Below are 26,687 nucleotides of genomic sequence, written 5' to 3'. Positions count from 1 at the left end.
GAAGGAACACAGTGGTAGCCAGGAGCAGTCACTTTCCACTTTCAAGATATTTCAAGACAAGACAGAAGTACTGCTGCTATGTAATCTATAGCAAATACATAGAATCTATGTGAACCATGAAGGTTCAGTTTGGGGTCCCATTAGATCCAGTCTTGGGAATGGATATGCAACCAGTATCCGTAGCACATGATACATTTCTCCAAGTTCAGTACCAGCTACGTTCCTTTCCAGTAGAGTCATTCATGTTTTTGTTGTTAGCAGAGCTATGGAAAAAAATTCATTCACAGAAGAGCTGAGCTATATAAAACATTTTTTATACGTACCGCCAAATAAGAGCAAGAGAAGCAACTGGTCAAGGCTGCTTGAGCAGGGAGAAATAAAGCAACAAGACAGGAATAGAAACTAATGAGAAGTCTAATCAGAGTAAGAGAGCGCAATCACAAGCCTTTAAACAATTTCTCCCCAATGTTGCATATATGCAACAGGGACCAAATGTGTACACCTGTGGGTCGGGCAGTAATACGTAGGTTAAAGTAGGAACTGAATAGGTGTCAGCTTCCCCTACTGATGGGAATTAACACGTATACGGGGAGGCGTATCCTGTATTTGCAGTTTCAGTTAACTGCGGATGCGGGGGGGGGGACCCTCTGCACGCCCCACACCTTCCAGAGGTGCAATGGCCATTCTGCATTCTGCATTTTTCTGCTGCAAAGGCCATTCTGAGCCCACGGGCAGACACGCACAGCCTCTGTAGGGCTCAGAAGAGCCTCTGGAGGCAAGGAGAGCACAGCTCCCCTTGCACCAGAGAGCAGGGGGCATCCCTGGTATCCACTGATTTAGGTATTCACAGTGGGTTCTAAATCTAGCTCGCATGCTGTCATGCTTCCAACATTTATCATCTCCAAGCTTGATTACTGCTGTGTTACCAAATGGGGCTGCTTTCTGAGACTGTTTAAAACCTGTGCCTTGTCTGAGTTGTTACCTTGAATTATGACTCCCCTATAACTTCACTTTCTCCTAATCTGTCTTCCGGCACAATTCAAAGTGCTGGGTTTGATCTATACACTCATAAATGGTCTTGGGCCAGGTTCCGTGATAGACCATTTGCTCCTATGTGAATCTGCCTGTCAGTTCTGTTGAAAATCTTCTCTGGCTGTCCCCATCTTCATTACCAGTAGTAATGGTTGGTAATACCAGCTTTCTCTTGCTCTCTCTTTTATAGGTAATGATTACGGTCACATGTTTGTCAAATCAGAGTTTTATAGCTTTGTAGAAGTATATTCTTCTTCGAGTGATGAGTAATAAGGAAATGCACACATTGAACATCACTCTCCATCCTAACCTCAAGGACACATCTTGGAACATGTAGATAAACTGAACTATAGCTTCACAACCTATAAATGGAACTGTGTCCTTGTTGTGTTGTTTTACAAATGATGGATAATATCCTGAATTTTATGCTGCTTTCTAAGGGACTCACATCCCTTTGTTTTTTCATCTCTTGTTATCTGCTGTTTTTAGTGTAGTTTTTGGTTATTGAAATGTAAAGTGTCTTGTGTATATTTTTATGTTGTCACCTGCCTTGGGCTGGAAGAGCAGGATATACATTTGTGAATGAACAAGTGAATAAATAAAAATAAGAACAGCCCTGATCAAGCAGATCCATGATTAGATCTCCTGATTAAAAAAATACAATAGCTCTGATTGGAGGGCTCTGATTTTTATTAGAGCCACAACATCTGGAGGGAATTAACCCTTTCTCCCTGTCTTGTTTCTAATATCAGAATTGTGCTACCCCCTCCAGCTGTTTTTAGCTCTATTGGAAAAAAAGACAGCCATGATATATGAACCAGTATTTTTTCAGCAGTGGAGCCAGTAGCCACTGTGTGTATGAGACATGATTTCCTTTGCAGGAATGGCATGGGAGAAAAAAACAGATAAACTGAGTCTAGTTCAAGTGTCAGCATCTGATTTTAGAGGGCGCAATCCTAACTGGTAGTTAGGCCATAAGGCACGTTTGCACCTCCTTGGGAGGAAGCCAGGCCCGCGCTCCAAGAAGTGCTGGCCTGCAAAGGCTGACGGAAGCCTCTGCACCAACTTCCTCCCAGCGCAAGAACAAAAGGTAGGCGTGGGGGAGGCGGGGAGGAGTTCCTGGGTGGGAGGAGCGCGAGCAGTAGGCAGCCCTGGGGGCGGGTGGCCGGAGATCGGGAGGCAGGCTGGGATCCAGCAGTTATACTGAATCCCAACCCCCATTCCTGGGGAGAACGGAGCGGCTTCAAGCCGCCCCGCTCTACTCGGGAGGTGGCGCAAGTTCAAGGAAACCCACTGGGGCCAGCAACGCTTACCCAGGGGTAAGGGGAAATGTTTCCCCTTACCTCTGGCTGAGCTGCTTATGGCCACTATCCTGTGCTGGATACAGCGCAAGCTTCCTGGCTTGCCTGTTCCAGCACAGGATAGGATTGCACCCAAAGCACACAATAAGATCCATCACATCTCTAAGGTGTTTCATGTATTTGGCCCTTATTGTAGCTAATTTCTGTATTGAAATTTCTGGTGTGAATGTAGTTTTTGAGTTAGCCTTTTGCCCAAGTTTAGTGACAATTTGGCTATCATAATTTACTAGCGAAGTGGTCATCGCTATGATAGACTGTATTTCTTTTCTGCCATGGAAGAGAATGACTCTTCTTAACGTCAATGGAGAAAGATAAAAGGGCCACAATCCTTGGGGAGGGGGGATCACGTGTATTTGGAGTGGGAGATAAAGTCTTCTGCCTCAAGGCATACCTAATTGTATACAGGTAGGGCCTCAGTATCTATGGGAGAGCCATTCTCGGACCCCCCCCCCCCAATAGATGCCAGAAATTGCAGATAATCAAATCTGCATTTTTCAGCCTCATAAGCCCTCTGAAGAGGACTGGAGCTGTGCTCCAGTTGCCTCTGGACCACTTTTCGAAAGCCTGCAGAGGCAGCTCATGTCCACCCAGTGCCTCTGCAGGCTTCAGAATGGTTGTTTCTGGCCAAAAAACGCTATTTCTGGTTTCCCTCAAGAAACAGAAGTGACTTTTTCTGCCATGTAAGGCATTCTGAGGCCCAAGGAAGCCTTCCAGGGCTCAGGTGGGGCCAAGACTGGCTCAATGCAGTTCCAGGGGACCTGTGTTTAGTTAGATCTGGAGATGCAAAATCCATGAATACGGAGGCCCCACCTGTACTAGTTATCTTCTCCATCAGAAGGCAATAAGAGTCATTCATTCCTATGGGAGACAATGAAAGAGCTGCATTTATTGGACTCCTGGTTGAAATGGCAGTAAACTTGTCTGGCTCCAGATCTCTCAGTGTCAGAGGAAAAGCAAAGGTTTGTCTTTACTGTCGTCCTACTGTAATTGCATATCCATAAAAACTCTCATTATTGTCGCTGACTTTATTATTGTTGACGCCAAAGAGATGTATATTAAATCTCCTGGATAAGTTTTATCAAAAGACTTTTGACTTCCCTCACAATTCTCCACCGCTTCCCCAATGTGACCCACATAGGAACCTCCAAATTTGACCTTGGACAAAATGTGGTATTAAACATGCTTCCATAAAACAAGGATAAGGCAGCCCTTGCGACTCTGATGCCGCGGCATCTCCATAGTGAGCTATTCTGTGGAAATGGGGGTATTAGATCTTGGTACAACACATACAAAGTTTCACTGTCTCGTGGTTATTCCTTGCTTCATGTATGCGTGCATGCATACAGGAATACACAGTCCTCTATAGGAGAGGAGAGTGCACTGTACCGGAAGCCCAGTGGGACAAAGAGACATACCAGTAAAGCATTATTTATGTAAGGCTAGTAATATGCCCAGCAGGCCTGACTGGTTTGGGCTGAGTGTGCAGGATTGGCAATGGAGGGTGCACTCTGTGATATCAGCACTAAGAGTATGTTAACCTTGTTCCTCATTTGTCCTCCCAAAACTACTGCTATTTATTTATTTAAAATATTTGGGTCCTGCCTTTCCTGTTCCACAAGCGTTCACAGCTGTGTGTGAGGTGAACCTGTGGTATGATTACTTGCTTACCCAGTTAATTCATAGTCTAGCAGTCATTTAGATGTGCATTCTTATCTAGCACTCAGTTAAATCAAGCCCTTGTCATTTTTGTCACCAAAGCCTGTAGTGAACAGAGTGAAAGGTGAACACAGTCCTCTGCAAAGCATATGCAATCCCGGATATATAAAATAAAAATGATTACCATTCCTAAAAACAGAAGACAACATCCTAAATAAATTACTTGTAAATTATCGCCACAACCATGTACAATATTTCAGCTGACAAAAGTACATTGGCTTCAACTTGCTTGTCGATGAAAAAAAGTATGGGCTGTGGTTGTGATATAGGCACACTCTCTAACAGTCCAATCCTATCCACACTTTCCTGGGAGTAAGCCCCATTAACTGTAATGGGACTTACTTCTGAGTAGACATGCATAGGATTGGGTTCTAAGGCTGCAATCCTACACATACCTAGGAGTAAGCCTGTTGAAAACAATGGGACTTACTTTTGAGTAGACACACAGGACTGTGCTATCAGTATCACGAATAAGGTTTATATTTAAGTTTGGCAGGCACTTCAATTTTAAAGGTATTGACTCCTAAATGTAAGCATTTCTGCAACTATGCACACAGAAGTTTGTGTTTACACAGCTGTGCCAGTAGCATGGATGGGGAAAATCTGATGGTTGAGTGGAGAGCAGCCAGATGAAATCCCATTAATGACAGTAAGGCTGCAATCCTAACCACACTTTCCTGAGAGTAAGCCCCACTGAACAAAATAGGACTTATTTCTGAGTAGACCTGGTTAGGATTGTGCCCTAAAGCAGACAGTAAGACAGATAATTCTGTATCAGTCTGCAGTGACTGAATAGACCCGATTCTAGCTTTTTGTGGGCTTAGCAAATCAAATATGACGCTGAGCATGCATGTTATCTCAGGGACACTTGCACAAATAGATATGCATTGCGCTGTCTTGGGAGGTACCTCTACCCCCCACCACACTGCCATTATCAGAAAACTATGACTGTGCACAGGAGTAGCCAATTGCAATTTATCTTTCTTGTAATTGGTTTTTGGATATTGATGCTAAACAGGTCACTAATTCTGACTCAGACCACTTCTCTGCCTTCTCTTCAGCCATTATAATGTGCCTTGTAACAACTTTTTTGATTCTGTGCCGTTAAGATCATCTTGCAGCACCGCAGGCAGGGCAGACCTATTCATGAGGAAAGGGTGAGGTGGACTGCCTCAGGATACAAATAGACTCGGGCTGCACCCTGCACCCACTGGCCACCTCTGCAGCTGCCTCATCTTGTCCCTGCTTACCTCCTCCATCTTTGCTGTGCTGCTGTTTTGAAATAGAGCTGGAGAACAGGCCTGAACAGCAAAGTCAGGGGAAACCTTTCTTGCAAGTGTTGCAGTGCTTCTCCTGACTTCCTTGTTCCAGCCAGCAAAGATGGAGGAGGAAAAACCTCCATCCAAGTGGAGGACTGTGGGGTCCGTGGACCAAGTGGGGACCGTGGGTGAGCAGATTTGCTGTGGGGCCTCCTCCAGCACTGTTGCCAAAGATTGTGGCAGTGGAGGGTGGGAGTGCCCCTGTCACTGCAGCAAGGTTCCTGACTCCTCCCACCATCAACTTTAACACTCCTCCATTGGGATTCAACCAGCTCAGAGAAAGCAGCATACAAATAAGCAAAAGGATGGGGGGGTGTGTACACTGCCTGTTGCTGGGGTCCTGGTAGAGGGTGGGTTGACACATCAGTCACCATTGTGGGTGGCAGATCAGCTGGAGATGTCCCTTGCCACGTGTCATGACATTGCTCTGTCTTAGCAGTTATCTGGAACAAACACCTGTATAATCAGCTTATTTGCTGACACAATGCTCCCTATGATGAGGTCATTCGAACGGAATCTCAGAAGTATTCTGCGTACTCAAGATCTACAGCTATAGGTGGGGCTTAAATTAGCAAAATTTGGAACTGTATCCTTGGTATCATTTGTTTTGAAAATGGGACTTGTTGCCATTTTTCAGAACGTTACCCCAAATTTCTAAAATGATTAGAGCCTCGGAGAAAAATATTTTAATTATTCTCCTAGGGAATTATTATATATTGTTGTGGTACCCCCCCCCCCGTAGGTTCCAGGACTTGCTGAGTTAGCATGGGGTCAGCTCATATCGTAGGGACTTGGAGTTCTCATAGCTGCACTATTAGATTAATCTTTAATGGGTGGCAATGATTCTATTCCCAGTCGCTGTGGAAAATTCAGTGCGGACTGTTTTCACAGTTTTGTTCAAATGCATAAACCAGGGATGTCAAACTCGTTTCATACAGCAAGCCAACTAGCTTTCATGGTGGCTGTTGAGGGCTGGAAGTGATATCATTAAACAGAAACATCATTAACCTGATGATGGCCAGAAATAAGCACTTTGTTCTCACATAGAAATTCAGTAGCTGCAAGTGACAAAAGAGAAAATGTGCAAATCTTGATACTATTTTCAGGATATGAGAGAGCCCAATTATCAAACTGGGAGAGCCCATTTATAATGGGGAGCAAAGAAATTGCTTTTGGGGGGGTTGCATTTGGCCCATGGGCCTTATGTTTGACACCCTTGGTATAAGCAGTGCTCTAAGACGTGGAGAAAGTCAAGAGCAGTGATACTGATTCTTTGCAGTCTGAGCTAGAGCCCCCCATTCATACAGCAGCTTGAAGAGAGTTCTGTTCCTGTGCCTCTCTGGTCTGCAGTTCAATCACTTTTTCCAAGGAACAGTTCTAGATCCTTTGAATTCTGAGAAAACTTCAAAGCCCTCTCTAATTTGTCTTTGGTCTTTACAAACAACTCTTAGCTCATTTTTATTAAATATAATTATCTTATTCCAAGCCAGGTCTCATAAAAGCTTTTGGTGACAGAAAGCAGAAGTCGTCATTTTTGCTGGGGCTTGGCCTAAGTAGTGGTTGTTTTTTTCCCCTTTCTTTAAGATCAGTTTTTGGTCCAAAGAAAGCCTGGCTATGTTTTAAACACAATGTTCTTTATCTTTGCTCTTGATCAAACTAAAATGCATCTGGCACAGGAACATTCAGTACTTTTTTTTTTTGCCTGTACAAATAGTCACAAACGTCACATTAGAACTTAGTATTTTAAGTGCAATATTGTTTTAAAAAGTCTTGAACTAATTTGTTTATCAGCATTCAAGGAATGTGTGGACTTAAGTAAATGAAATAAGTGGATAGTCCATTTCACTTGGAAAGCATGCCTGAAGGCATTTTGATTAACTTTCTCAAGGAAAAGCGACATGTCAAAGTGTTCTGACAATCCTTTTCAGTGGCGCAACTGTGCATAGCCTGAGCAAAACTACCTTTGACATTTTTGTTTTTGGCAACATAAATTCATTCTGCCACTTTAGTCTTTTCACTATTATTTTTTTGTTAAAAACTATGCTGAAATATCATATTTGTTTCTGCTTGAGCACTGGAAATGTAAAAAAGAGACCCATGAAAAATAAGAAGCCCTAAGAAGCCCTAGGACAAATTCAAGTGAAAATTTAAAAGTAATCTTAACAGTACATTGTTTCTGGATTTAATTTTATTAAAAGTACGCTATGTAATTATGTATAACAAATGCAAATTTTCAGTTTGGTTTGCTTCTAAACAGAACTTCACTGATAGGTGGATTGTTTTTATTTTTTATAGCAGAATTCTTTGTATACTTTCTTGGAAATATGTGCTATTGAACAAAGTTGGACTTGCTTCAGAGTAGACATGTTTAGGAATGCGTTATTAAATTACAAAAGCAGCAGTAATATAATAGATCAGTGGTTCTCAAACTGTGGGTCGTGAGCCGGTTTTTGGTAGGTTGTGGCTGGCCTTTTGCAGGCTGTGCACAAGACTTGCTGGGGTGCTATTTAGCCGGCACAGCACTTGGCAAGGAAAGGAGCGCCAGGGCACAGCAAGCTTGGATGCCACTGGCAACTTGAGGAGGTGACTTCCTCCCCCTCCCAGTGATGTGAGAGCTGTTGGATGGGCTGTGGCTGACAGGGCTTTCATCTGGATAGGTGGCAAGGAAGGAGTGGAACACTGTGGTGGAGAGCACAATGTGAACAGGGCCCTTGTGAGTCACAGGAGCAGCTAATGAGGCAGGGCTAAAGGTGGCAGGGCACTAGATGGATGTGTGTGTTGTGATAGATTGTCCTTTGAAGAATTGGGTCCCAGTGCTGAAAAGTTTGAGAACCACTGCAAATAGATTATAACAGCACTTCATCTGAAAACCAACACTTAAAGGAAAGACTAGTGTTATGCAAAACTAGTGTTAAACAGAGAGGGGCAATCCCCTGAAAAGGTACTCGAAGCAACTGGTAAGTTAAAAGATTGCCAGGGAACAAGGATCCCCAAGTGAAGATACTGCCATTAGGCAAGCATCCATGGACAGATGCTCAAAGGGACAATTTAAAAAAAACCCAAAAGCACTTCAGAGCAGATATGAATTGAGCATTCATGATATGTTATCACATGATATGTGATATGAATTGGGCATTTAGCTTCAAAGGGAGTAGCTCCTCAAGAAGACACTTTCAGGCATTTGAGGAATATCCAACCTGCTTAGTGCAAATGGATCTGCCAGCAAATAAATACTGAATAGTGAGGTCATGGGACGGTTTTCCAGGCACTCAGTAAGTGACGCTGTAGACACTGATGATAGATCCATACTAGACACTGCCATACTAGACATACTAGACATACTAGACACTGTAAAAGATTACGCTGCCTGGCAAGCAATCAAACAGCATGACTTTGCTGTGACCAGGAGACATAAGATAGGAACCATTTAGGAGATAACTGTAAACCTGCAGTGAATAACTCCTGTCAAATGGACTGAAAAGAGCCAGGAAACCAGCTCTACAACTGAAAGAGATCTGATTCTGCCTTGCAGAATCTGTTATTATGAGCACTGATCTGAAATTTCTCTCTTATTTTCTCCACCAGTTTTCGGGGAGGGCCTGAGACATTTCTCAGCTCTCTGGCAACTGCCATTTTCCCCCAGAACCCCCTCAGAATGATGTTACATTAGGATTAGTGATGACCTGAATAGGTCACATTCTTAGGTGGTTAAAATGAGGGGGACCGTGGGCAGCCCAATTCTATCCCCCACCAGCCTGCATGATACAGCAGCACCAACAGAGTGGTGGTGTTGAGGCAACCAGATGGCCTGTGAGAGGTAAGTAAAAGTCAGTTTACTTCTTGTACTTCTTTTACACCAGCTAAACAGACCTATTAGTAGCCAGGCAGCTTTTGGGGAGGTAAGTAAAAGTCATTCTTTCATTTTACTTACCTCCCTGAAAGCTTCCTGGCTACTAATGGGTCTGTTTAGCTGATGTAACTCCAAGAAACCTCAAGGGGCATATCGAGTCAGGAAAGGGGCATAGGATCTTGGTGTGCACTGCTGTTACCAAAGTCTTATCCCTTCCACCACCTCCCATGTGCTATTCAACCTGGTCCCCACCCTGATCCCCCTCCAAACTGCCCCACCTTAACCTTACCTGCTCTGGCAGGACATCTGGGAGCCACTAGCATGTGTACAGAGCCGCCAGCCATCTGTGGCAGTGACTCCAAAGCACTCAATGGTGGTGCTGTTTTCATGCAACCAGAACTGGGTTTATGGCTGTGGATCATGACTTTCGCTGCCAGTCCCTGAATAGGATTGGACTGTAAGTGCCACTTTGAATACTCGCGAAAGAAAGAAAGAAAGAAAGAAAGAAAGAAAGAAAGAATGAATTTTCAGGGGTGGGATGTGAAATTCTTGACACAAGTGGGTAATCCTTGTTCATTTTTTTAAAAAATGATGTTCTGCTGTACCTCTGTGAGCATTGGCAGTGGCAGAGTTGAATGAGCTGGAGGGATTCCCAAATGGTCAACTCCATCCCACTGCCTCTTTTCCCAGGAAGTGCTTCCAGAATGATGCTATGGCATGACGTAATATGCTCCCTACATCATTCTCTCAGGAACCACTTTTCATAAGGAATGCAAAATTGCAATTCTGCACCTACACTGCCCAGAGGCTATATAGCCATTGATTTTGGCAAACAGTGGTCTGAAGACAAAAGAAATGCAGCACTTTAGCTGTTTCCTTTCATTGGGGCCTGGCTCTTGGAATACTGCTGTCTTTGCTGATAGTACGTAGCTCAGCGAATTTAGTTATTCAGTGCTTGTAAAAAATTTGCTTTGGTGCTAAAACTTTTTTCTGAGTACCTAGTCTGTGCTTTTGGTAGTTTGTACCTTGTAACTGACAGCAGCCGAAAGTCCTAAGTGGCACATGCAAATTGTAGAATTTTTAATTAAAAAGTATTTTTTTTATAAAGATAATGTAAACTGGAGTTAAAATATGTCAATGTAAAGGTTGCAATTAAGCTATCTGAAAGGAAAGATGTTCCATGTGACGCTAAAGGTCTTGTGTGTTCATTGCAAATCAAGTTTATTTGATAAACAATGCGATCATCCAGTGTTGATGCTCCATCTTTGAAAAAGCATGTTTTCAGTTTGTTCTTAGCTTGAGACATTCTTGGGTCCATCAGCCAGTACAAGTTTATATCAAGATTGCCATAAACAGAACAAAGTCATAAATCTTTTTAAAAGTTTCTCTTGCTTTCTGGTAAAAAGAACATGTCTATTCAGTTCACCATTGCAATTTTTAATTTAAAGAAACAGAAGATGTAAAGAACTGCAGTTCGTAAATTTTGTAAGAGCAGAATGTTTGGCGCTTTTTTTTGTTTTTTGTTTTTGCTTAGACAAAATTGCGTGGTCATTTCCCCAGTTAATTTATTTTTCAAAATGAAACTTTTTAACCTTCCTTTATAAGGTACCAAACCCAGCCCTCAATCATGTGATGTATTTCTCCTATATCATTTTCAGTTCTCTCAGTTCATAGGTACGTAGATAGGATGGCAAGAATTGAACACTGTTTAGCCCAATGGTTCTCAAACATTTAGCACTGGGACCCACTTTTTAGAATGACAATCTGTCCGGAACCCACTGGAAGTGACACCGTGACCAGAAGTGACATCATCAAGCAAATTAAAATAAATATAAATAATTAAATTTAAGCAAAACAAATAATTAAATAAGGGGAAGCCAGCCCTGTTCCACCAAGTGAATTTTCTCTGTAACCTGCCTGCAATAATGCCCTCCCCCCCACACACCTTTATTGTTCAGCTCTTTATTAACTTGCATCCCCTGGCAGGACTGGGAAAGACTCCTGACTGAAACCCTGGGCACCAGGGATGGGAAAATCCAGCAGGGCTTGACTCGAGTCAAGTCTAGAGTCACTGCTCCCTGGTACTCGACTCAAAAAAGAGTCATAATGGGGCACTTTTTGAGTTACTGAGATACCCCTTTGCGACTCTAAAGGACTTGAGTTGAGTTGCCCCCCCAAAGACTCCTCTGCTGTCCTGTCTCATCTGTAAAGAGGGCAGGAAGGGGTGGGAGGGACTCCATGAGGAGTGGGGACAGAAGCGGCAGAAGAGAAGTGGCTCATGCACAGCAACTGCGAGGCTTACCAGGATGGCCTGATCCTTGGCAGCTCTACTCAGAAGTAGTCCTACTGTAGCCAGTCATTCAGTGAGGCTTCCTCTGCCCAAGTAATAGCCATGCAGAGGAAAGTGTGATTGCAACAAACCGCCTCCCTCCCCCACTAACTTCCCTGCCTCCTTTCTCTCCCTCCCAGGGGGTTCTGTAGCCAATCTTAAGGCAAGAATGCCCTTGGGTTTCTTCCTTCCTATCAGAGACCTACTGCTGCCTCCCCCCTCCTATTCACTGCAAGCGGAAAACATCAACCCTTCCCTGCCTCCCTGCTGGAATTCCCTGCTGTTCGCCCGGTTTGAATGCTGGTCCCATAAGATTTTTCATGCCATGAAAACAGTAAGCAAGCACCCCCAGATTCAGGCAGACAAGTTTGCATGTGTGGGGACAAGGGCCGAGTCAGGGGGCCCCTGACTTGAGTGTTTTTCAGAGTCTTCCATGCATGCGTCTCACGAGTCAACAAGTCACCGAAAACGCGCATTTTTGTGACTTGAGAGTGAGTCACTAACTCGAGTTCCCATCCCTGCTGGGGACTCACTCTTAGTGTAGACAATGGTGAGTGGGACTGACCAGTGGTTGACAGACAGGATAAGGCAGGCTTGCTGCAAGGAAAGAGAAGAACAAAGCAGCTTTGGCCCAATTCCTGCTTTCAAATATTTTCATACACAGGTCAGTGATTCCCAAGCAGGGCTGACTGTTCCATGAGTCCAGCTGAAATGGATGCCTCAGACCACAGATTGGTGGGAGGTGCCTTCTCCATCCCCCAACAAGAGGAAATGTGGGGGGGGGGAGTGCTGAGGTAGAACATTGGGGAATGGGAGAAGCAGAGGCTGGCACATCATTGAATAAGGAAGGTGTCATTTGGGAAACCACCTCAGGTGATCTTGGGCCAGTCCTATACCCAACGTTTCTAAATCAGTTTCTTTTTGTCATGATCAATATTAAAAATAAGAGACTGGTACAAATGTCATGACAGGGTTTCCCTTGCTCTTGACAGCCTGACTGATGAAGGATGGCAGCAAAAACAAACAAACAAAACCCTGAGTTCACCTTCAAACATTATTCTGAAAAGGGTGAAACAAAGGGTCAAACTAGATATACCATTGAACTCATCATCACCTAGTCTGGGATGGTTTTAAAGTGTAGAATGACTGCTATACAAGGGCCTGATCTTGTCAAGACTGCAACAGAGAGTCTTTTAATTCAGTGCCATTTTCACACCACAACTTGCTTCAGTGCAGCTATGTGGGCTCATATCGGCCTCTGAGTGGCGATTTTTGATGGGAAAAATTGTTTGGAATTAAAAGAATAAACACTCTCTACTTCTGTGCTGCAGTCCCAGTCTGAACTGGGCCCTCATGTGATGCTATTTTAAGATTTTAAATGCTGTATTTAATGTCCTGTTTGGTTCTTACGCAGTTTGTACCCAATCAGTTACGTATCAGTGATCTCCTTTGAAATTAAACGTGTCCTTTATCCATACTCTGTTTTTCAGGTTACTGCATGTACCTGAAGACTTTGTAACAGGGCAAGAATTTTAATACTGTATCCACCAGATCTTTGTTCTGTTAATGATCAATGAGATCAGAACTGTGAAGCACAAGATATTGAAAAGGCCAATAGAAATTATTATTAATCTGTCCTCATGGAAGCTTTGTACTTTCATTTTCGATACTGTTTTGTACACTTGAAGTTAATCAACCTTTCCTATTAATGTTGATTAATGTCCTGTAAATCCATGTTTGATGCTAAAATGGCCAAAGTGGGGCAGAGACTGATTTCGGCTCTCAATCAGTTCTCCATTCAAGTGATAGTGTCATTTATAGATGAAGCTGGTTTTGTTGTGGATTGCCACCTAGTGGCCATATTGTTACAGTGCAGTAGAAAAATTGCATCACTTGGGGCAAATTACAAATGTTTCAGTTGCAGTTTTTTCTTTGCATGTTTGTTATTTAGGCTGCAAATCCTAACTTCATTTTCCTGGGAGTAAGTCCCATTGAACACATTAGGACTTACTTCTGAGTAGACCTGCTTAGGATTGTGCCCTTAGTTTTAAAATAAGACAGTTGGTGAGGGTGGTGGTAACTTAACTCTTGGGTCTTAGAAGTTTTAAAAAAAAAATCTTATTGTCAAATACTAACAAAGCCAAAGAAGCATTCCCTCAATAATTTCATACTGATAGATACTTATACAGAGAGAAAACTTACAGATGTCCTAGGTGTGAGAAAACCTGAACTGAAAAATGAAAATTGATTATGCTATAATAATGCTTTGGTGTTAGTAGTTATCCCTGCAATTGTTTTATTTATTGCATCTGTTGTTATTTTAATGATTGTCTCATATATTGTATATTATAGTATGAATTGCGTGAGCTGCTTGGGCATTTCCCTTGAGATAGGAAAGGCTGGGTCTAAATCTTTTAAACAAACAAACAAATGAACTTACATAAATAAACCAATTAACACCTTGGTTATTTCAAACTAGCATTTGAATGGTATTTTCATTTGCTAACTGTAATAATAATAATAATAATAATAATAATAATAAAACTTTATTTTTATCCCGCCCTTCTCCCAAAAAGGGACCCAGGGCGGCTAACAACATATAAAACAAATTAAAACATAATTTCACAGATAAAAACATATTAAAAAACACATTAGCAGAACCCATAAAAACAGTAGTCAGAAGAGTCAGAATAAAAGAGCATAAAACAGCAGTTCTTAGAGGAATCGGGCCTAGTTGTAAAAAAGCAACTAAAAGATATATAAAAGATGTTAAAAAGGCCATAACGTCAGAAGGCTTGGTTAAACAAGACTGTTTAGAATAGGTAAAAACTGTAGAGAATAGGTACATCACATCAACATTTAGGAAGGCCCATAGCCAGGGAGACAGACCAGGGACAGACTGCACTTGCTCCCGGTGTGGAAGGGATTGTCACTCCCGAATCGGCCTTTTCAGCCACACTAGACGCTGTTCCAGAACCACCATTCAGAGTGCGATACCATAGTCTTTCGAGACTGAAGGTTGCCAACACACATCAACATTTATTACCTTCATTAATAATATTTATTAATGTGGAGACCCATAGTCTCTATTATGTCTTGCTTAACTGAAGACCCGAATGTGCAGGCAGTCAGACTGCACTCTAGAGGAAGGAAATAAGAGTTCCTACTTCCTGGTGGGTTTGCCTCTAGTTTGCCTCCTGGTGAGCCTGATGCTCCTTCTTGGGTTTTGAAAAATAAGTTTCCAAGGCAGCACCTGAGCACTCTTGCTGATGGTGTCGCTGCTTTTGCTATAGGAGAAGTTCCAGGGTCCTGCTTCCCGTTGACTACACCCCTGGGATTGATTGATATATGGGATGCTATTGCAACACCTTGAAAAAGGAGAGAAAAAATGTTTTCCATGCAATGCAACACTTATGCAATTAAGTCATTCAGGGTGCAATTCCACCCTTCACTTGCGCCAGTGCAAATCCCTTGCCCAAGAGTGTCGCAAAAATGCCATAAAGCACTTTTGCACCACTTGGAAGGGAGTGTGCCAGCCTCCCTGCACTGAAGTGGGCCCCAGGGAGAGGCAAGTTGCATCAGTTAACCTCGGCTGACGCAGGGCTCTGGGGGAGGTGTGGGGAGTGCGGGGAGGAGGCATTTCAGGGCAGGAGGAGGGTGCGTGACATGCATTTCTGGGAGCAGGCAGGGAGTGGGAGGCGGGGCCAGTTAAGTTGGATCCTAACCTTGTTCCTGAGCTGGCTGGGGAGTCCCGGACCACTCAGATTTGTACTACCTCTTGAGGTGGCGCAGATCTGAGTAGCCCCATTGGGGCTGCTGTGGCTTTACCTGGGGTAAGGGGAAACGATTCCCCTTGCCCCCGGCTGAGCCGCTCTCAGCTCCAATCCTGCCTTGGATGCAGTGCAAGTTTGGGCTACCCAACACTCAGAGATGTGTGTACCTCTCTTCAGTTAGAGCAGAGGTGCCCAAACCCCAGCCCTGAGGCCACTTGCGGCCCTCGAGACCTCTCAATGCAGCCCTCAGGGAGCCCCCAGTCTCCAATGAGTCTCTGGTCCTCTGGAGATTTGTTGGAGCCCACACTGGCCAGACGTAACTGCTTTCAGCGTGAGGGCAACTATTCGACCTCTCGAGTGAGCTGTGGGATGAGGGGTCCCTCTACTACTGCTTGTTTCACGTCTGTGATGCAGTAGCGGCAGCAAAGGAAAGGCCGGCCTTGCTTTGTGCAAGGTCTTTTATAGGCCTTGAGCTATTTCAAGACCATTCATTCATTCATATAAGTTCATCTTTAATATATTCATTTATGTAAACTTATGTAAATTTGTTCAGATTTAAATGTAAATTAATTCTTTTCCCCCCCCGCCCCCCCCCACACAGTGTCAGAGAGACAATGTGGCCCTCCTGCCAAAAACTTTGGACACCCCTGAGTTAGAGTAACATAATAAACATCCCATACAAGACTTACTGAATTGATGGAGTTGTATAGCAGTAGAGCTTAGTGGATTGCATCCAGTGGCCCAAATCCAGTGATCTCTTATGGATGCCATAGCTCCAGTGCACATATATGGACTTTCCTATGTGCATCTAGTTCATAGCGCATTACTATGGAAGAAGGAATTTTGTGCATTGATTCCTTTGCGTATCAAGATTTGCTTCCACTAGTGTTATGCTCCCTCCGGGTTCTGCTTCATTCCAGGGTGGCAATTTGATATCAACGGGGGCAGGCTTCTCTTGCAGGCCTCTCTTATGGTCATGTGGGTAAGAAGGAATCACATGATGTGTGATAGCTCCTTGAATTTATGTATGCGGATAGCATTGCAGTCTTTCTCACAGAAAACCTAACTGTATAGAAATGTGGCTTTTTTTTTTCTTTTCATTGAGAAGCTTTCCACTGTAAGAGACCCACCTGCAGTCTGAAATTATATAGTCCAGACACAGGTTTACACCCATCATCAACTGTTTGTTAGAACCCGCCTTTCATTTCCAAACCATTGGAAGCATATTTGTCTGCAGGAAGCATAGTTGAGAATAAAGGAACCTTTATTTTACAAGAGGTTTCAAGTGTGGCAAGCAGGTTAAAGGTATAATTTAACCTGAAATGTAACATATTGGGGAGCTTAAGTAAACCAGAAAATTTCTCTGCTTTTAAAATTTGTATAGAAGAAAATAATTGTCATAGTGTGTCTCCTTGTCAGTTCCTCCCTTATTATTCTTTTCTAGATATCACCTTTTCTAATGCATCTGTGATACCGGCCATTAATTTCATGACTAGCTGTGGTTTTTCCCCACAGGAAGAGATCAAAATGAGTGAAAGCGTCCTTTGGAAATAGCTGTTTATTTTTCCGAAGATTTGTTAGGTTTTTAGCATTAAACTTTTTTTTCTTTCTTACAGTTTTGACGTTGACAATGGCACCTCATCGGGACGGAGTCCCCTGGATCCCATGACAAGCCCTGGATCAGGGCTAATTCTCCAGGCTAACTTTGTTCACAGTCAACGTAGAGAGTCCTTCCTCTACCGGTCAGACAGTGACTATGACCTCTCTCCAAAATCCATGTCCAGGAACTCCTCCATTGCCAGTGATATGTAAGTATGTCATTCACTATCTAAACTGGTCTCCTCTGTTAATATAGGCTAGAACATAAGAATGGCCCCACTGGATCAGGCCATAGGCCCATCTAGTCCAGCTCCCTGTATCTCACAGCTGCCCACCAAATGCCCCAGGGAGCACACCAGATCACAAGAGACCTGCATCCTGGTGCCCTCCCTTGCATCTGGCATCACAGCTAGGATTGCACCAAGGCTGTGGAAGGTGGAGTCCTAACTACCTGAATCTGAAAATCCTCTCATGTTAAAATGAGCTTAGTGGCACAAGTTTTACTTTTTTATTTTTTTATTTTTTTTTTTACATCTGTTGCCTGTCAACCATGTGGTGGAAAAAAATAGTGAGGTATTGATCAAAGTGTATCTGCCTTGCTTTGTAACATTAGGACTCTTCATACATTAAGAGTTGTCTGTGTTGGTGTTGCCCTCCTTCCTATGTGCATTTAGTATAACCTGAGAAAGTACTTACAGCAGTGGTCCCAAACTGTGAGTCTTGACTCCCTGGGGAGCCACAGAAACCAGCCAGGGGAGCCACAGAATCCTTGCAAAAAACCCACCACCCTATACAATGTATAGGATTGGAGCCCTTTATGGGGAGCCATGGCCAATGGCCCAGTAGGTCAAGGGAACCACCAGTTGAAAAAGTGTGAGAACCACTGGCATACAGGGAAGCAGAGGCATGTATTGAGTGCTGGTTGATATATTGTGCACAGTGATTGATTTGGTTAGTGGGTTGCAGCAGTGAGAACCCAACTTCACTTAATACTTGGGAAAAATCCTTCCAAAGAACCAGGATTGGGAAATACATCCCAGCAAAATGTGTTTCCTGTTAGGGGAACCCTGCTTCTTTGGTTGAAAACCAGAGGTGCAGAGCATGGGGAGGAACTCCCCTGTGAAAGTTGGAGTGGGGATTCATATGATATGGGCGCATCTGTTAGTTTCCAGCCCTCACAGGAGCAAAGCCTCAGAGCAGTTGTGTTGCTAGGGGGTGCGGGGGGTGCAGTCTGCACCGGGTGACATGCACGGGGGGTGACATGCTAAAATTGCAGTGCTTAGGAGTAACCCCATCATATTATATACCGTTGGATGCAGAATTTCGAGCGGAATGCAATGCAAAAAACCAGAGTGAAATATCTCCTTTCCATCAAAAGTTATGGTAAAAAAAACTGGAGAACAAAAAATGCATGGATCCCTACGGAAAGTGAAAGTGAGCCATATAGCGTGTTTACTTGCAAGTAGGCGAACTTTAAAAAAAAATTTATTTTTTATTATTTTCCAAAATAAAAGCAAACAACAAATATAAACAAACACAAACTCAATACACAGCACACACACACACACACACACACAAACAAAACACAAAAACACCATTGGAGGGTACAGGCAATCATATATCAATATATCTAATCAGTCAATACGTATCTTCTAATCTTGTTCTTCTTCTAGCTTAGCCTCTTAATATCATTTATCTATCATATCATATCTTGTATAATATATCATGTATACAATATATTCATCTAAATGCCCTATCTCATACATCTACAACTTCATTTTCAACCAAGCATAAAATGTTCTCCAGTGCTCTATCTGTGTCGGTTTACGCGGTTGATCCAAAGTCTCTGTAAGCCTATCCATTTCCGCCACATTCATTATTTTCTCTATTAATTCATCTTTCGTTGGAATTTTAATAACTTTCCAGTATCTAGCATATAAAATCCTTATAGCAGTTAATATATTAACTAAATACACATCATTTTCTTTAATATCTTTATTGTTGGGGTTCCCCTCCTCCCCCGAGTTCCCAGCTTACCCAGGGAGGAGGCTTCTGGACCAGAGCAGAGGCAGCAGCCTTCCCAGCCCTCTCAGGAACAACCCTTGCAACTCCAGGTGAGAGGAGGTGGGAGGGAAACAGAGAGAGGAAGGGGAGGAGTTATGGTAAGCCCAGGGAAGGGCAGGCCCAGAGACAGGCCCTTTTTATACCATCCCTGTGAGGGAAGGGGAGGGGCCAAAGGGGAGGGGTCTGCCCTACATAAACCTGGAGGCCAGGGATGACAAGGCAGTTGGGGGTTAGGAGAGCAGGCAGGAGGACCTGCTGCTAGCAGCCCCTGCTCCTGACTAGCAAATGCTGCCAACCCAAAGAAGGGGAACTGGGTGATGCAACCCCCCCTTCTTGTGGGGAATGAATCTGAGGCCTCCACAAGGGGGTCCCCCTCAGAAAGGCCGGGCGGGCCCTCCCCTCCCCCACAGGGAGGCCTCACATTTATTATATAATATTTCTTTATAATATCTAAGATAATATTAAGCAAATAACTTTTGCAATTGAAGGAAGACTTTCGTTTTTGAGATGAATTTAAGCCATTTATGTTGACAGTAAATACTCCATCCTGCCTTAACCATCATGTTTCTTTTTACTATTCACCTCTTTTTGTCTTCTTCTTGTTGCTATCGGTGAGTGCCTCCTCGCGCCTCTAGTTTCTTCCTTCTCTGATTCCTCAATTGTCTCTGAATCATCTGATTTCTTTTCTTCCAGCTCCATTTCTACACTTTCTAGTTCTTTTCTTCTCAATTCCTCTTCCTCATTTTCTTCATTTCTTGTCTCACCTTTCATCACTGTTCTCAAAAAATTTTCTGCTTTCATTGTTGAATTTATATTATATCTCTGTGACTGGAATTGAAAAAACATACCTTCTGGAAGAAGCCATCTATATGGTATTCGCTTTCCTCTTAAAAATTTTACTAGCTCTTCATATTCTTTTATCTTATTTCTCACTCTCCATGGGACATGTCTCTGAATTTTCACTTTGCTACCCTCCACCATCCATTCCTTTTCCTGTGAGATCTTCAATATTTTATCTCTGTAAAAAGTTCTGATGAATTTCACATGGATTTCTCTTGGTAGTTCATGTTTTCTTAGATAGAAAGTGCTTACTCTTCTCGCTGAATCCAGATCCATGAGTATCTCCTCTGTTGGCGTGTTGATCCACTCTGATATTAAATCACCAATCAGATGTCGTGTATCTTCCCCTTTCTGTTCTGGTACATTTTGTATTCTCACCACTCGAGCTGCACTCTCCATCTGAATTTTCATTAAAGTTGCCTCTCCATCATATTTGTTTTGTTCTATCTCCAGTATTCTAGATTGATCTTTTGTTGTCTTTTTTTCTAATTTTCTAATCTTTTGTGTATTCTCATCTGCTTGATCTTAAAGGCTTTCAGTTGCACACTAAGATCATTTAGTTGTATAGTTAAAACATCCAGACTAACCTGAACCTGCAAAAATTGATTTGTGTGCTGCTGTCCCATCATCACTAATTTTTTTATATTGTCTTGTAATGTCTGCTTCCAGTCTTTCCCTTTCAGTTCCTCTTGTGTTAGTTTTCCCAAGCTTGACTCCTGGGCGGGAGAGCCCCTAACTTTCGCTCCTTTTCCTGCCATCCTTTTTCTTCCTTCTTATATCTTCTTTCCTGTAAAACTCAAATATCTGTTATCACTATCAGTTACTCATACATCACATCATCAAAAAAAATTCAACTGTTCACCCATAAAAACCAACATAGGGAAATTTTAAATCAAATAAACCTTTGCCTTGCAATGTTTTTTTATCGCCACTAGGTGTCCTCAGGGTATCGCCCTCCTTACTTCACTTGCCAAGTCCTGTTCTTATCCTTGCAATGTCTTTTTAAATCAACTAGATGTCCCCAATGTTCTATTCTTCTTATTCTGTTATCTTGGTTCTATTGCTTACGTTTGTTGCTATATCAACCACATTCTGTTCCAAGAGATAGTCCAAGGAATTCAAAACAATGAAACCGATTTTGCATAACAAAGAAATGCAGATCTCCTGCCCTCTCCACAGGCACTCTAAGATATCCACAGGAAAATGAAACTGGACGTTTCAAAGCAAAGTTTATATTCCAAAATGATTAATTTGTAATCCAATGAGTTTTAGATTTGTAAAGTTAGAGTTATGCTCTCATATTTCCATAACAATCTTGGCAGGTCTCCTCCAAAGCTTCTTCTCACACAAGCAAACAAATGAGCGGAGAAAGCCTCTGCCCTCTTTCCAGAGGGGGGAAAACCTGCCCCTCCTTCTTCTTCCCTCAGGCAAAAGCTTAATCAGGCAGTCAATTAATCAATCAATGCCAGACACACACAGCAGAACAACACTCACTTAGTTCTTCCAACATCCTTCCCTGCTTGGGGCCTTTGGCTTGGTTTCAACATGAATCCTTACCAACACTGACATTGATGGCTGGGTTCCCTTGGAGAAAAAACATCCCCTGGCTGGACCCTTCCTTTCCGAAACCATACACCTTCTGTAGGATTGATTCTCTCCTGATCACAGATCCTCGGATCTCATCAGACCCACGTTTTTTTGGCAGGAAATAGCATGCTTTCCCAAGAGCTTTCAAGAGCTCAGAAAAGTACAGCCATTCAGTTGCCTCTGGCCCCACCCCCCCACCCCGGCGAGTAGGTGAACTTGCCTTAGTCCTTTGGAAAGGGCAGGATGAGAGGAATCCAACGACAGCAGAATGGTCCTGATCCAATGAATGCAGCCCCCAAAAACACCTGAGAAGGAAGTCCCTCCCTCCAAGCAGATGAATGTATTGAGCCCTATGGAAAGCGAAACTAAGCCTCATGGTCGAATTGACTCGCAAGTAAGCAAACGTGCCTTGGCTGGTGTGGAAGATCAGGTGAAGGAAAGTGCAAGGCTACCAGAATGGTCCTGATCCTATGCACCTGGAGCTAAACAAGTGCTCCAGAAGGCAGCCCCCCCCCCAAAAAAAGGATCAAAACGGAGGCTTCAGCTGATAAGGTGAACTTTTTCAAGACTCACAAAGCCAGGTGGATCCTGACAGTGAACTAGTTTAAACAGAAGTTCTTCTATTTAACTGGGCACTGGGTAGGGCTGAAAACCTTACTGATTGGGGGGAGGGTGTTATTGCAGGCAGGCTACAGGGTTGGATTCTGTTTATTTATTTAATTATTTGTTTTACTTTAATTATTTATACTTATTTATTTTAATTTGCCTGATGTCACTTCCACCATGACATCACTTCTGGTGGGTCTTGCACAGATTGTCATTTTGAAAAGTGGGTCCCAGTGCTAAAAGTTTGAGAACTGCTGCAATAAACTGTTAGTAAGTTGACACCGGAGGGGTGTGTGTGTGTGTGTGTGTGTGTGTGTGTGTGTGTGTGTGTGTGACACTACTAGAGACCAAAGTGACTAAAATCATAATGTGGAAGAATAATACCATCATGTTATAGATCAATCAGTGCGTAATTTCGTGCAGAATGTGTTCTATCTTTGTTCTATCAAAAGGTACAGCCAAAAAACCAGTGGGGGTGGAGTGATGGTACATCACCACGCCCACCGCCTGGGGTGTTGCCCCGCCCACTGCATGGGGGGGTGACACACTGGCATCCCGCACAAGGTGACACGAACCCTAGTGATGCCACTGCCTCAGAGGTAAACTCCTGCATCATTCACCACAAGTGCTTCTGGGATTCCTACAGAGTTAGGAAGTCTGCCAGAGGTTGACTGGCAGTGCAGGAAAAGGGACTAGCGTAGCTTCCTCTGTGATGAAAGCCCTGAATTGCAGAGTATTCTATTGTTTGCTTCCTTGCCCCTTGTCAGGGGCATTCTAGCTGAATATGTGCTTCTCCTTCCACAGCTGAGGAAAGATGTGCACAGGTGTGACCAGGGTCAATGTTATCATTAGGACAACTAGGCACCTGCCTGGGGTGCAGACTTGAGGGGGCACAGTACTGACCTTTGAGGGGCACAGTTTCATACAGATTAGTTTTTTAACCCATGTGAAAAATGCAACTGCAATAAATGCAATAAAAATGATTTTTAAAAATTTTTTAAGATCAATACCACAAAATACATAAAACATGTCATATGTGTGAATTCACAAGAGCAGTCAATGATGTTATGGATTGTCAGTGGAACAAGAAGAAGGGGCAGGCAAAGAATGCGCTGGCTTGATACCATCAAACAGTTACAAAGATGCATGTCCAACCATTGAAAGAAACTGAGCTTGACGGGGTAGCATGGAGAGTTCTCACCTATAAAGTCACCAAAAGTTGGACACGACAGAATGGATAAAATAAACACATACACACAAATACAGGGGTGCCTCTGTATCTGTTTAAATTGTGCAGGAGATCCCACCTGCCATTTCACTCCAAGAGTGAGCGTGATTTGGGAGGTGTGAATCTGCTGTTCCCTGTGTTGGTCTCAGTTCCTGTATGCCTCTCACAGTGTGGTTCTAATTTTTTTAAAGATACACTATGTATTTCTTTTGTACAATGTGGTCCCTAAACACAAACCAACTACTTCATATGCTGCTCAACCAAAGAAACCAAAGTAATTTTGACAATATGCAATTTTCACCTTATGTGCTTACTATAGAACCAAACCCCCACGTAAGACACAATTCCATTGTACTGCCTTACAAAACTCTTTAATGTGACTGCAATGTGACCGGCAACAAAGGCTCAGCCAGAGTTATCCTCAACTGCTCCTGGCTGTTTCTGTCATAGGACTGGCGATGCCACATTGTAAGGGAAGGGTTTGGTCCAAGCCAATGATTTTCAACATTTGTCTTCTCATAGCGCACTGACATCTATGGTCTTAGCCTCTTAGGAAGTTGTCACTTCCGGCTTGTGTGAGACTTGTCTGGGTTCTGTGGCTCTCTTTCTAGGGCAACTGTCAGTAGTAGCAAACAGTCTGTTCCTCTTCCTCCACTGACTCCTGTAGAACCCAGAAGAGTTTTTCCGTGATTTTCGATGCTGTTCTCCAAACTCCCATGGACCCCCTGCAGACCTTTTGTAACACACCAATGTGCCATGGCACACCAGTTGCAATGACTGGTGGTGTTGCTGTTCACTCTGATGGGGGAGAAGGGGCCTTGTGCCTGAATAGCACTTCTAAGCAGACGGGCAGACATAGACTTGGACAACACTCCAGGGTTTGGGTTTGAAATCTTTTGAATTTGAAAGAGACCTCGCCCCTCCTCCCCACACACACATGCAAGAGACTATTTGTATGATATTTCTTTGTGAACCTATGTGTTCCAGTATCCTTGTTCTCAGTCTGGGCAATTCAAAAATTTTCCTAATGGGGAGAGAGCCATGCTGTAGCAGAAATCCTTTACTTTTGCCCTCTCTTGAACTCTTTTCATATAGAGGAAGCACATAGTGGCACACAGTTGTAATTAAGAACCAAGCCATTCTGGGGGAAAGCCACATATGTAGCAATGCAACCGAAGTCATAGAGCCGGTCAGGGAGGAGAGAAGGAGCCTAAAGGCTGTACTAGGAGTTCTTCCTCCTCCTTAGCTGAAGAGGGAGCCATTGGCTGCAGCCAGTTACATGTGTGTAATCCTGGTAACTTCAAAGAAATGAACTTGGAGCAGAATTGTAACCTTTATCTTTACTACTACTACTATGTAAAAGTTCACAAAGCAGTTTATGTACCAGAATAAATAAAAAAGAGTTCACACAAGACATATTTTTGATAGAATTCTTTGTTTACAGTTACAGGGCTTCCCAATTTTGTGATGCTAGAAAGATTGACCTGGCTGTGTGCTTTTGGTCTTTGTGAACATTTCAACAATAATGAATGACTTGCCATCTCCTTAGTTCATTTTCCCTTAGATTATTAAGTGGTGCTTGAAACAAGGTATTGCACATAACCTGTATCTACGTGGGTTAACATTGCATAACCCTGGAGTTTTATTTCTGTGAGAGTGAGAAATATCTTGGACCTGATGGAAGATTATTTTTCTGTGGTTATGATGGTGATCTTCTCGCTCGTTCCCCTTGCCCGCTAAGACACATCACCCTGGTACTTTGCTCCTACGTCACAGTGTGACGTGGGTACCGTTGCTCTAGCAACAGCACACACTCGGTAATGCTGCGGACATGTGAGTCAGTCAAAAAGTTTTACTGGGCTTTTATTAGCCTATGAAGCACTTTCCTGTCATCTTCAGTTACTTGCTTGTCCAATTTGCACAAATTATTATCTGTTAATCTCATTTAATGCAAATCATTTGCAGTGTTTAAGTGGGCTGGACTCCCCAATAAATGGTAATTGCGGATGCTATCAACTTCCAGGAAATACCTAGCTTAATTCTAAAGCTACAGGATTCCATTGAATTTAAAAGGTGGGGAAACACAAGCCAGAGGATCCGGTCTGCTCATTTGACTTCTCTACTGCTATGTAAAAAAGTAAAACTGAAGTCATGGGCACTTACTTGTCTTCAGGTGACTATGCTATAGCTAGACTATGCTTTTATACTTCTGATAGCAAAGCTGGAATAAATGCAGGTTGAGGAAGTAACTTATGGTAAAGTTAATGAAAATCATGTAGACAATCATCATTTGTGAGCTGATCTTTTCGTAGGGTAATTTTTGCAGTATCTACACTGAAAAAGGCCCCCCTCCCACCTAATGCTGATGTTTGTTTTTTGTTTCTTTTCTTTTCCAGACATGGAGATGACTTGATTGTGACACCATTTGCTCAGGTAGGTGAAACATGCCAAGTAGCCCTGGGAAAAGATCAAATGGGTAAGCTGTATATTTAGGTGATGTTGAACCCTACATTTGAAAGGGCGCTGCAATTGTTTGCTGATCGTGGGATGTAGCCAAGCAAAAATAACATTCTGAAATGGAACTGCCTCCATTGTTACCTATTGCTTGGCAGTGCAATGACCTAGGACTTGAGATGTATCAGACAATGCCAAACATCCATTGTCTAGGATCAAAAGAGTGCCTTAGCCTCATGCACTAGGATTTGTGCTAACCCTATGGAATTATTTTACTTTTTTTTTTCTTCGAATATTAGACTACCTTGCTATACTATATCATAAACTGCTATTGAAACATGGTCAGCTTCATTCAGGGGTAGATCCAGTGTTTTTGTTTGGGGCGTAAGCACTACCTTAACTCCAGAGTCCAGATCAACCAGGCAGGTAGACCTGGACTCCCAGCTGAACTTTGGTCTCTGTGGCTGAGGTTTGCTGGGTGGGTAGACCAGGGCTCCTGCCCGGACTTGAAGCCCAGATCTACCTGCTGGGTAGACCTGGGCTCCCATTCCAACTGCCCTCTGAAGCAGTCTCTTCCAGGTCGGTAGACCTGGGGTCCCAGCCATGCTTGGACTGCTCTTCATCCCAGCAGATGCCCTTCCTGCTGGTGCAACAGTTAGGGGGCACACACCCATGCCCCCCTTGGATCTGGCTTCACTGTGGTAGTCAGCTCTTCATGAGAGTCTGCTAAGGGATATTTTGTGTCTGTCCATACCACTTTCTCACCCACACCCACGTGTTCAGTCCTATCCCCACTAATCAGGACCACAGTGTTTAGTGGGTGTGGAAGTGTAGGCTATTATGCCTTAGGAACCTACCTTCAGACTGTTGCTACTCTTCTCACAACGACGACACCAGTGTGAGTTCCTTCACATGTGCTGTCAGTGTTT

At 43.2% G+C, this 26,687-nt stretch overlaps 1 protein-coding gene across 7 annotated transcripts in view; it reads left to right on the top strand.

Annotated features, from left to right (window-relative positions):
* PDE4D (phosphodiesterase 4D) overlaps positions 1-26,687 on the top strand; it is a 624,208-nt gene that overhangs the window by 457,616 nt on the left and 139,905 nt on the right. For all 7 annotated transcript variants that reach the window (XM_066614472.1, XM_066614473.1, XM_066614476.1 and 4 more), the window contains 2 exons: positions 16,997-17,188; positions 25,701-25,737. In XM_066614472.1, the coding sequence (XP_066470569.1) occupies positions 16,997-17,188; positions 25,701-25,737 (229 nt within the window). The remainder of the gene's footprint in view (positions 1-16,996; positions 17,189-25,700; positions 25,738-26,687) is intronic.

The sequence above is a fragment of the Tiliqua scincoides genome, chromosome 2 (assembly GCF_035046505.1).
Source record: "Tiliqua scincoides isolate rTilSci1 chromosome 2, rTilSci1.hap2, whole genome shotgun sequence".
NCBI classification, from domain to species: Eukaryota; Metazoa; Chordata; class Lepidosauria; order Squamata; family Scincidae; genus Tiliqua; species Tiliqua scincoides.
This window is presented reverse-complemented; position numbering and strand designations above follow the sequence as displayed.